The following is a 12,761-nucleotide window of genomic DNA, read 5'->3' as shown; positions in this document are numbered from 1 at the left end:
TCCGGCCCACGCTGCGCCTAGACTGGGACTGGTCCCGCCGGCGCAGGGTAGCAGGAAACTCTCCGCACACTCACTGGACCTGGGCTAGGACTGGGTCTCTCTTGTGGATTGTTTTAGTGTCTTTTTTTTTTTTTTTTAGGAAGCAAAATAGGTTTCTTAGACTGAACTCAAAAATAAAACAAAACAAAAAAATCTTTATGCTCTCAAAAGAGAAACAGTATGTCAGGAGTTAGAGATGTTTATGTGCTTTGAGTAGCAGTCTGCAATTTATGACTCTAGATAAGGTTTGGACTTGGTTTATATGACAAAAGTAATGGTCCACCAAGAGGAATAAAGATAATAGCTCATGTCACAGTAGAAAGAATATCCCATTGTATAGGAGAAAGACAGGGGCCCAGTCTACTTTGTTTAATGTCAGGTATCTTCCTGTTACTTTATCAACTAAGATAATTTATGAATTTACTGTATCCCTGAGGGATTTTGGGTATGGTGGGAGTAGAAGAAAAGAATAATAAGCCTAGAGACTAGATATGGATAACTTTGAGTACCTTTGTGTTTGTTTTGTTTTGTTTTGTTTTAAGACAGGATGTCATTATGCAGTTAAGGCTGGCCTTGAATTCACTTTGTAGTCCAGGCTGGCCTTGAACTCTCAAAGGTCCTCCTACTCAGCTTCTGGAGGGCTGGGAATATAGGCATGCACCACCATGCCTGTCTTCTGGAGTAACTTTGTGTTCTGAAGTTTATGTCCTTTTAAAAGTACAAATTTTAAATTATTTATTGTATCTCCTTGCTGTCCTTATTTATTCTGTCTTACTTCATGAACTCTTCCTTAAGACTTTGATCCCACTTTCTCAAGGGATACAGAGGGGCTGAAGGTCCATATATGGCTGCTTTGTATGAGGAATGGGTGATCATGCCTAGGCCAGGATTAAAAGTCTCAGATCTGATTTGATCTAAAGTAGACAAATTAGGCAGCATTTGCCATAATCCTTTTCTCTTTAATGGAAAAATAGCTTGTATTTTTGAGGTTTCCAAGTCTGATTTATTTCAGTTAACTCATTTTCATAGTATATCCATTTTCCTAAAATGTCTCAAATTTATCTGTCTTTACAGTAATATTCCATTTGTGTAAGTATCACATTTTCTTTGTCATTTGGTCTTTTGATGGACATATAGGCTGCTTCTAAGATTTAGCTATTAGGAATTATGCAGCTGTAAACTCTAGCACTGTAACATGTGCTTAACTCCTTCAGGGAGGTATCAAGTAGGAAAATAAGTCAAATGCAATTTCTGTTTTTAGTTATTTGAGGAATCTCCATACTGATTTTCATAATGGTTGTCCACAATTGGACAAGGATTCTTTTTGCACCACAGTCTGACCTGCATTTGTTGACTGATTTTTTTTTAAATTTCCATTCTTCTTGGAGTAAGATGAAATCTCAGTGTTGTGTTAACTTTCATTGCGCTGATGGCTAGTCATGTTGAACATTTTTTCACTTATTAGCTTTTTGTGTTTTTCTTTTGAGAAATACTTATTCATTTCAGTTGCCCATTTTTAATTGGGTTCTGCCATCACTATTTTCTTGCTCAGTCACTACTCACAAGGCAGATATTGCAAGGATAGACTGATGGGGCTGAAACTTTTGATCTCTAGTTTTCAAGGCTCATTATTTTCCAGCTGCCTTTTTTTTTTAAATAATTTTGTTGAGAAACAAATAGCAGTGAGACAGTTTCAAAACCAGTTAGTAGGACAGTTTCAATAATTAATACATCACATATTGTTGTCTTCTTAGTGGTTAGTCATAGTACAAGATGCAGGCATGATATCCTGTCCACAAACACTATTAGTACAAATCTCTCTATTCATTGAATTAAGAGAAAGTAGCTGTATATCTAGCCTAACTATTTTGAATATACAGATACAAAATGGTCCTTCATTTGTATCTCCTTTTTTTTAGTTTTGTCAGAAATGGGTATTCCATTGTCATTTAGATGTTGTAGGTGCATGTATTCAGCAAAATATTCCAATATAGTCCAGTAGTCCATAATAGTAGTGGGTTTTCCGTAACACTGGCAGTGTCAGAAGTTGTTGGCTTGAGTCTTTTACAGCTCAGCATAGTAATATGGCTTTGCTTTTTATACTTCATTTTTATACTTTTCTGCTGGATGGTTAAGACCAAGATAAAGCAAGACCTGTATAATAAGAAATGTAACTTTTGTATCTGACAAGATCAGTCAGATCCCCTCAGGATTTACCCTGAAACCATGTACCAGTTTGTAGATCCTTTGTCAGTGTCAGCCTTGTGGATTAGTCACGGCCATTGCTTGACCTGTTTGCTCTCTGTGAAACCCTGAGAGAGTATTTTCTCTCCATGTGATTCTCCTTAGGTATACTCTACATCATTGATTACTTTCCTCTGTGGCCCCATAATCTCCTTAATCAGAAAATTTGGGACACAACTGAGTTACATGATGTTACACTACAGGTTCCCCTATGTCCTGAGTCCTCTCTGACCTTGAGAGGCTAGGGCCAAAATGTTGGCTGTCCTTGCAGCCCTTCTTTTTCTCTATAATCTTTGGACTGCAAACTTAAGTTGTTAACCCTCCAGAAGAGAAGCTTATTATTACCCTACAACATAAGCAGTTGAGCTTAACCTCACTATCTGTCTGAATATCAACCATCTTAGACATAACGTGGAACAGGTATTTTCCATGAAGTGTTGATATGTTAAACTTTAAGTACTTACAGAATATGAAGAAAAGAAAATTAAAAAATAAAAAAAAATTTAAAAATAGGGCCAGCTGCATTTTATTTTGGGAGAAACACAGTATTTAATTTTTCTGGATGATACTGAGAATCATACTGTTTTACTAATGTGTTTCTTGGTGGATTCATTATTGGTGTATAATAATGCTATCTATTGTTGTTGTATTGTATTATATTTTACTTTTTTTTTTTTTTTTTATGGCACCAAGTGTTGAACTCAGGCCCTTGCGCTTGCCAGGGAAGCGCTTATCCCACTGAGCCATCTCTCCAGCCCTATTTTTTTATTTTATACTTTTTGGAAACAGTGTCTCATTATATTGTTCAGCCTGGCCTTTGACTGTATGTAGCTTATGCTAGTTTTGAATTTGTGGTTATCCTCCTCCTTACGCCTCCCAAGTGCTGGGATTATATTAATTCACTACCAAGCCAAGCTAGTTCTATTGATTTTTGTGTATTAACTTTTTTTAATGCATTTGATACAGGGTCTCACTGTGCAGCTCAGACTCGTGTCCTCCTGTTTTCAGTCTCGATAGCCCTGGGATTACAGGCATCCACCACCACACCCAGTCTCAATGGCTGGCTCAGCATGCCCGGGGGCAGGGCTGGCAGGGGATGTGGTACCAGGGACTGAACCTCAGTCTTTTCTTTCCCTTCTATTATTGTTCTGTCTAATGTTTCTAGTATTATACTGAGCAGGAATAGAAACTTTCTAAGTCCTAGGGCATGGACAAGAGACTCACGTTTCATCTTTTCATAGTAACCTGTGCTTTTTTACATATATAAATTTTAGTTATACATTCGTACATTTTATTAGCTAATGACTATTCTAAGAATAGAGACAGTATAGATTTTAAGCTTAAGAGGGTTAGAAGCACAAGTCCTTTGGTTTTTGTTGTACTCTCAGTAAATAGCACTTATTATGTAGCACATGGTAGGAGTTCAATATTAAAGATGTAAGAGAAAAGGGAAAGAAATGAAATATTGAAAGGCATCAGTGAGTATGGAATACTTCCCAGAAGGACTCATTAGATATGACTGTGTAAAGTGTTTTCAGAATGATTCATTGAACATGGTAATGCATTGTAGGAAAACAGTATTAATTATGAATGCAAAAAGTGAGCTCCCAAGGTTGGACTCATAGCTTTTTTTCTTTGGCCATATGACTTTGACAAGTTCTATTTCTAGTTCCATAAATAAATAATAATACCTATTACCCATGTCATAGGATCATTGCTTTTAGTGAGACAACACATTTAAAGCACTTGGAGAACAGTGATTTTCAAAGTAGTCAGATAATGCATTATTATTTTTACTGCCAAAGGTATAGTTATTCCATATACATAAGGTATTGTACTTTTGATTATATGTTGTCAGAGAATTACAATAATACACTAGCAAAAAGAAAATACAGACGTTTTCTGTTTAACACCTGAGTTCTGTTTTTGAAAGTAGATCATTAATTGAATTGGTCACAAAATGTGTATAGTATGTATACATTACAACATTCAAAACAAAGAAATGGTCAAAGGAAATTGCAGCTTCATGATTTTGTCTTATTTGCATAACTTTTACATGCAGGACTATAATGTATAACAAAATATAAAACTATAGCATTGCACTGAACAGTCAGCCAAAATTGCAGTAGTGTATAAACAAGGTCTACTGTGTAAAAAAAAAAAAAGACATTGAAGCTCTATAAACAAGATGTAAAGAACTGTATACAAAAGACGAGTCATAAGTCTAAACAGCACCCCTCAGTTTTAAGTCCAAACAGTTGTTAAATAGGTATGTCATTAAATGAGGAACATCTGGATTGGAAAAAAAGATTTTTTGTTAGAAAATGAAATTTAAATTTTCATTATGAGTCATTATAAAATACTGAAAGGAGTTAAGAGACGAGTGTGTGTGTGTGTCTGTGTGTGTGTGTGTGTGTGTGTGTGTGTGACCAGTACTTTAGAAGATGTTGTGTAGTGTTTGCGGGGGAAGGGATAAAACAGGGTAGGTTAAATGAAGAAAACTAGAGGACTTCTCTAGTGAGTATCTGGCTTACATCATGATTGGTTAACCTCAAGATAATCTTGTTTATGGTACTGTTTCTTTTTTTTCTTCTAATCGTCTTCTTTTGATGATTTAGAATCCTTGCTTTTCAAAAAATTGTAACACAAATTTCCATAAGCATCATAGAAGCCACAATATGTACATTGTTCTCTGTTAGGAAACAGAATGGTGTGGGAATTGAAGGTACAGCCTTTGCCAGCACCTGAAGCACCCCATTGCTTTGCTTTCTTAAGGAAAATAGGTCTGTAGTAGAGTCATAATTTGTTCCCTTTTTATTCTGAATAAAAGTTTATTAGCTTGTGATTTAAGCAAACCATCTGTTCCTGCTGGCACTACACATTGCCAAGCCTGTGCTTTCTCCTTAATATGTTACTGGAGGCAGTTAAGTTACATTCTTGATTCTCAGCTTCAGCCAAAGCTGCTATTTTTCCCCCCTATCTTACAATTTCTGCTTTTAAAAATTGTGCTGTGCCTTGGAGCGTATTTTTAAATTATGCGGAATTTCTCTGTTTAGTTTAAAATTTATCTCTTCTATCTAACTTTCATTACCTTCTTTCTCAGTAAAGATACTCAGTGTTAACCATCAGCTGCTTTGTGGTAGACGTGTCATGGAATATTGTCCAAATAATGCTAGCTGAATATGTTCTCTTCAGTTGCAAAAAATGAAGTAATTCTAATTGACTTTAAAACTGTTTTCCTGGTGTGGAGCCAGAGAGCAAATCAGGTGATTAGTTGGAAAATCCTTGTTTATGGTACATTTTTGCCTTGAATACTAAAATGCTTTGAAATTTATTTGGACCTCTGTGTAATCTGAGGCAGATATCTTATGGATCTGTCACTCAAATGAGAAAATTAAACTATATTTTAGAAAAGTATACTAATACAGAACTTTTAAGTTTATGTGCATAAGGTCCTGAGTTTGATTCTCAACACCACAAAAAAAGTAAAAATTTAAGTTCTGAATGAAAAGTAACACTTACCTTTTTTTTTTTTTAATTTTATGTATGTGGTACAGGGTCTCACTATGCAGCTCACACTCCTTGTGATCTTCCTGTTTTCAGCCTCCCCAGCGTTGGGTTTACAGGCGTGTGCCACCATGCCCAGACTTGGTCACCTGCTCAGTAGGGCCGGCACAGCATGTGGTACGGAGGATCGAACCCCGGTCCCTGAGCTTGCCTAAGCAGATGCTTAGTCTGCTGAGCTATCTCACTGGCCCTACTTATCTTTAAATATTGCAAACTAGTTGCTAAGAAAATTTTCATAGAAACTATTGAAGATGTTTGATAAAATATGCATTTATAAGGTGGCAAAAAATACTGTATTCAGATTAGGGGGTGAATAGGCAGGGTATTCAAAGATAAGTGCTTGGTAGTCTGTTGAATATTGAGTTTTTGTCTTGGCAGGACAGAAGAGAAGATCAGGGGTCACCTAGGAAGAAGCAGTAGGCAACCAAGACTCTTTTTAAAAATGATCCACAAAGCCCAAAATTGGGTCTTTGAAAACAAAGAAAATTGACTATCCTTTTGTGAAGTTATAAAGGGGGGAAGGGGGGAAGACACACAATGAACAACTTTTAGGATGTTTACATGTTCATAACTACTAGTCATGAAGAGGTTAAAAAAAGATACCAATGATTCCTTTTTGCTGGTAAATTTGAAAATTTAGACTAAATGACCAAATGGCAAGAAAAAGGGGATTTAGCAGAACCATCTAAATATGAAAAAAAAAAAAAACAAAACACTGAAAATATGAGTCAGTAATAAAAACTTTCCCCATAAATTTCAAGCCTAGAGATTTATATTGGTGACTTTTAGTAAACTTATGGGAAATAATTTCGGTCTTAGTAAAACAATTCCAAAAAAATAGAAGTGCCTTTGCTCCACATGGCTCATCCTAGGACACAGATCAGAGGCAACAGCTACTTTGTATGTTGCTCTTTTGGCACTGGCAGAAATGCAACCCAGGTATGCAGATTTTAAGCCTCAGCTTCTATCCAGATAAGCTAAAATCTCATTCCCCAAAGCAGGGGCTGGGGATGTAGCTCAGTGGTTTAAGTGCATGCCTGGCAAGCTCAAGGTCCGGAGCTCAATCCCCAGCACCACTAAAAAACAAAAACAAACAAAAAACAAAGCAAAATACACAGCCTGGGCATAGTTAAAGGCCATCCATCAATAGGGAGACATTACAAGGTATGGGTTTATGTTACCATAAATGAATGAATAATTGAGACCTCTTTTAACTGTCAGTAAGCCATGTAAGGAAATTCCATACATATCTTGTATTGCATGACCTTGTTTGTTTGTTTACTTGTTTGTTTTGAGATAGAGTTTCACCAGCAGTTCAGGCTGACCTTGAAATTACTACTTACCTCAGGCTGGTGAATTCTTGGTGACCTTCTTGCCTCAGCATTCCAGGTGCTGAGATTACTGGTGTGCACCACCATGTTTCATGTTTTAGAGTGCCTTTTGCACTGCTGAATTTGTGTTGTTGTAAGAACTTTGATGTAGTGTTTGTACTCAGTTTTAGATAAGATGTTACATAAATGAAGTCAATAAAATAGAATCACAAATTCTCAGAATGGCAGATATTTTTGTATATTCTTATAAAACTTGCAGATGTGAATACTTGTCAAAAGAGACCCACATAACTAAATTCATACAGAAATTTGGGTTGTGATCATTTCTGTAAAGTAAGCAGGTGTCAAAAACTAAAAAACTGCTGCTAGTGTTAACAGCTGATACCAAGCAACATAAGACATGGATATTAGTCTCTGCTTTCTGTGTATTTGGGAACAACTCTGCATGTCATATTGTAGCTCTGTATCTGGAGTATCAGACACAGAAATGTAGGAGCACCGAGTACCAGATGCCCTACTGCTGTCTGTGTGACCTCTACTTCTGAAAAGCATTGCTGTCACCAAGATTATTTCTTGGCAAGCAGCATCCTGATAAACATTATTGTGCTTGGTACAGTTGGCTGTGTGCTTACCTGGCTGGGTTACATTTTGGTGGTAACATGTTTTTGTCAGCATTGTTTTCTGACTTAAAATGAACATGATTGTTTAAATAATTTTGACTTGATAAAGTAGAAATAACTACATACTTTGTTGCTACCTTGGTTTCTTTCTGCTGTTTTTACATTGTCCTTATTTTTACTTTGGGTAAATTTTTGTTTTTTTTTCAGGTCTACACCTATCAAGGGTATTCTTCAGGTCTTTTTAAAGCATTCTGTGTTATTTCTGTCTGATCATATGTTTTGCTTTTTCTTGCCTGCATTTAAAAAAAGATACCTATTGCACAACAAATTTGCAGGAAGTAGTAAGTTTTGCGGTTTTTAGGATGCAGCATTTTGTGTTTTTAAAAGGCGTTTGTAATAAAATTATGTATATTTTAAAAATATTTTTTGTGTTGAAGCTATTAGCCAAGTTCATGCACTTTATTTCCTAAAAATTATATAAATATATATTATGTTTTTATTCTATCTGTACTTTGTGTGATATGCATGGTAATTTCTAAACCATTTCCAAGCAAAAATCTATAAACTGGGTTATATATGGCAGAGTATAACTTCTTGAACTGTATAACTTATATGCCCTTGCCAACAAACTAATACATATATGTATTTTTTTTTCTGGCATAAACTGAAAAGAATTATGTTGGGATATCTTTATCTGCTATATTTTCTTGACATATACGCATGCCCCAGGAAAAATACACAAATTTCTGTGTGTTCTTCTGGAGAGTATCCTCAGTGTTTTTGGATCTACAACTTCCCCATGACCCACTTACTCTGACATTAATTGATCAGAATATTTTCTTTTTCTCTCTACCATACTTGTCATAGGTGGAAGAGCTGTTGATTGCCATGGAAAAAGTAAGACAGGAGCTAGAGTCCATGAAAGCAAAGCTATCTTCTACCCAGCAGTCTCTGGCAGAAAAGGAAACTCATTTGACTAATCTTCGAGCAGAGAGAAGGAAACACTTAGAGGAAGTTCTGGAGATGAAGTAAGTGTTTGAAACCTTTGGGCTCATAGTAGAAGTGCTTTTCCTCACAGCTTTCATCTGTTGGCTTTATTTTATTCCTAAAACACCTAGTAGTCTAACTGTAATGCTTGTATCTCTCACTCTCTAGAACAAACCCGGTGAAAAGAACTACAAATTCTGATCACACAGAATTATTTAACTTCTTTTTCAATGGCTTTTATAGTACTTTAGTGTGTATTTATCTGTGTCTAATTGCCTTTTTGAGATGGTATGGAAACTAGGCAATTTTTAAGATTCTTTGGAGACGAGGCAATTTTTAAAACCATCTCATTATAAACATTCTCAAAGGCATACAGATGTACAGACAGTAGTAGGATAATGAACACCTTTTTACCAGTCCTTCAAATTTAACATTTTCCCATACTAGAAGCTAATTTTTATAAAATTCTTACTTTCAGCAGATATACTGTACCTCACTTTCCTATTTACCCCAGCACATCTTGTGATTGTTCTCTTATAGAGTGTATATATATCTACTAATATTAAATAGATGCTGCTTTTCTTCTGAATGGTACTATGTGTCTTGAAAATCCAGTGGTACTGATAAAGTAGATGCAACTCTCAACCTGATGTGTCGAATTTGTGTTCTCTGAAATCATAGCATGAATTCCAAAGAACAGTGAGGTTGAGAGTAAGAAACACTTACTGAGAGAGAGAAAGAGAGAGAGAGAAAGATACAGAGAGAGAATGAATGCATTCAAGAGGGGAGTGCAAGTGCTCAAAGGAATGGGTCACACATAGTTGGGAGCTGAAGAATAGGAATGGGAAAGGAATAGCTCTTGAGAGACAAGAAAGGTTCCCATTGGGTTGCTGCTGAGATCATCTCTTGGGTTTTATAGGGCAAAGTCATGAGGTGGATACAATGTGAGTGAAATTATAATCAACCAGTAAGATTACAAATGTATCTATAATTATAAGGATTAGCTGATAGTGATGAAATATTGAAGCTGAGCATGTAGCAAGGGTACATGGATGACATCATTAATCTTGGTTGATAATTTACAGTTTTAATCTTTAGTTTCAGTCTTAGCCACTTTTGTCCTAGTGGGTAGGAGAGGATGGCCCATCCTTACCGAGATAATGGTCTATTTCAGTGGGAAAAGGGTGATATCAGTTACAGCACAACCTCAGGCTTTTTTTTTTTTTTAAACTTCTCTTTATCACTTAGCAAAGTATATAAATCTGGCCATTGGGATCTTTAATCTCAAGGTCTTGCTTTTTTCAGTTACTCCTCTAACCATAGGTTTCTTTTGTTTTGTTTTTTTGTCTATTTGAGACAGGGTGTCACTGTGCAGTCAGGCTGGCCTTGAACTCACTTTGTAACCCAGGCTGGCCTGAATCCGAAGTGATCCTCCTGCCTCAGCCTCCCCAGTGCTAGGATTACACGCATTTGCCATTGTGCCTGGCTCTAACCACAGTTTTTTGTGTTCTCATTTTCTGTACTGACTCTCTTGAGGACTAGCCTGACTGCCTATTAACTTATGTTTATCTTAGTTACCTATAATAGTACTATCTCATTTACCATTAATAACATTCACCTTTGCCTGAAGATCTTACTCCTGTTCTACTGAGACTAGGTCTCTCATGAGATCCCTTAATGTTTCCTGCATTAAGTCAACTGTTACTGTATTGTGTTCACTTCTCTTCTGTCTTAGATATAATCTTTGTTTCTTATGGGGTTGTTTTCTTTTTTCTTTCACAGATTTCAAACATTAGACCTTGTAGTGTTTTACTAATTTTCATGTAATCATTGCTCACTTTCTTTAATTTCCTTCTTCTCTGCCAAAATATATCTCTTTTTGGCTAAATAGATGTTTCTCAACATCACTGTCTTGGGCTGGCGAGATGGCTCAGTGGTCTAAAGCACCTACTTGGAACAAGCTTGGCAAAGCACAGGGACTGCAGTTCCATCCCCCAGCACCACATGCCAGCCAGCCCCGCCCCCTGGTGGGCTGAGCTGGCCACACACACACACACACACACACAATAAATAAATAAATGTTTAAAAAAAAATCACTGTCTCTTTTCTATTACTGTTACCCAGCTACCTGCTTATAAAAGTGGCTCACCTACTAAACATTATCCTGTCTGGGCTGCTTGCCTGTCTTTCTGGAGTTAGTTTCTAGATTCTTCTCATCTCCAACAAAGACTTGAACAAAGTGAGCAAAAAAACAGTGACAGAGTTTCTTTGAGGAAGTAAAAGTGAAGAGTGGGTGAGAAACCGAATGTGTAGAGTGAGCTCAGGCCAAGTAAAGGGAAAGAGAACACCCTGGAGAAGCAAAGTAGGTCATTTTGAAGAACTACCATAGCAAGTTCTTGTTGTGCCTCTCGTTTTACGCTGTCTGTATCTCCATGAAAACTTCTGTGTATGGGTCCAAAGAGGCAGTGCTAGGATTTCATGCCTCAGGCTGATATCAGGTCTAGGCCATCCTATTGAAAAACTGCTTGATTTCTCAGGAGAAGTCCATGTGCAGGGCTTTGGGAACTTCTGGGCATATGTCTGAGATCTTAAAATTAATAGGTCATTCCTATTTCCTCAGCTTTGCGATGCCTTGTTCTCCTATCTCATTACTTGAACAATCTATACATTTTAAACACTGGTTAATAGAGTAGCTTTTATACTTAGCTTGACGTTTCATGGGGCATAATTTCTGTGATAGCATTTGGACAGTTGAGAGAGCAAATGTTGGGATTACCTGTGATTATAGGTTACTAGGCCACAGTGCAATGTTAATAGTCTTTTGTTTGTTTGATTTTAGACATGCTCTTGTTATGCAGGTCAGATTGGCCTTGCACTCACTGTGTAACCCAGACTGGCCTCGAACTCACAACAATCCTCCTGCAGATATATGCCTTTACATTTTGTAGATGATATGCCTTTGGAAATACTGAGTAAATGAAGCAAGAAACGACTGCTTCAAGAATAGAGAGAGGTTTTCAGTCTTCCCAGCACTAGAATTATAAGCATGTGCCACCACGCCTGGCCTCAGTGAGTGGCTCAGCATGCCTGAGGGCAGGTTCAGTGTAGCAGGTGGTCCTAGGGATTGAACCCCAATCGCTGAGCCTACCTAAGCAGGTACTTAGTCTGCTGAGCTATCTCACTGGCCCCTTAGTTTTGTTTTCTGAAAGCTCCAATATACCCTTGGCTGATCTTTTCCACTCAATTCAAATGTTGACTTAAAACAAAATAGTGGTGTATATATTTTGAAATTTCCCTTCATGATTAAGACTTAGAAATGAAAATATATATGAAAGAATGTGTTAAAGAATGCTGGAATGAAAGACAGTTGTGTGTTTTTGTGTATGTGTGTGTATCACAGTGCAAAACTTCATTTTGACCCTCTCACATCCAAGACTGAAGATTCTATTTCTGGAAGATAAATAATGTGATGAGCAAAACTCTTGTTAATAAGTTGTTAATAAGATCAAATGCAGCCAACCATGGTGATGCACACCTGTAATCCCAGCACTCAATGGGGAGAGGCACGAAGATCACTGCAAGTTCAAGACCAGCTTGGGATACAGAGTGAGCTCAAGACCAGCCTGAACTGCATAGTGAGACTGTCCCAGACAAAAATAATATAATAAGATAGCTCAGCAGACTAGAGTACCCACTTGGGCAGAGCGCAGTGGCTAGGCTTCCATTCGCCATGTGCCATGCAGGTCCTGCCCGGAGGGCTCCTTGAGACAGCAATGGAGACTGAGCGTGGTGTCATGCGCCTGGGAGTCTGAAAACAGGAGAATCACTATGAGTCCAGTCTACCTAGTGAGACCCTGTAGCGAGACCCTGTAGACCTTGTCCTTAAAAAAAAAAGGGGGGGGGGCCTGGCCTTAGCTCAGTTGTTTAAGTGGCTGCTTCCACAAAGCTGTCAGCCTCAGGTTGCTGTAGTTCG

At 37.3% G+C, this 12,761-nt stretch overlaps 1 protein-coding gene across 1 annotated transcript in view; it reads left to right on the top strand.

Moving 5' to 3' along the window:
• Nucleotides 1-12,761, top strand: part of Erc1 (ELKS/RAB6-interacting/CAST family member 1) — a 561,464-nt gene that overhangs the window by 348,314 nt on the left and 200,389 nt on the right. Inside the window, exon 15 of the mRNA XM_004638944.3 lies at nt 8,669-8,829. Coding sequence (XP_004639001.1) covers nt 8,669-8,829 — 161 coding nt within the window. The remainder of the gene's footprint in view (nt 1-8,668; nt 8,830-12,761) is intronic.

This window comes from Octodon degus, unplaced genomic scaffold, assembly GCF_000260255.1.
Source record: "Octodon degus isolate 3935 unplaced genomic scaffold, OctDeg1.0 scaffold00104, whole genome shotgun sequence".
In the NCBI taxonomy this organism is placed as follows: Eukaryota; Metazoa; Chordata; class Mammalia; order Rodentia; family Octodontidae; genus Octodon; species Octodon degus.
Note: the sequence above shows the minus strand (reverse complement) of the source record. Positions and strands in the feature narration are given on the sequence as shown.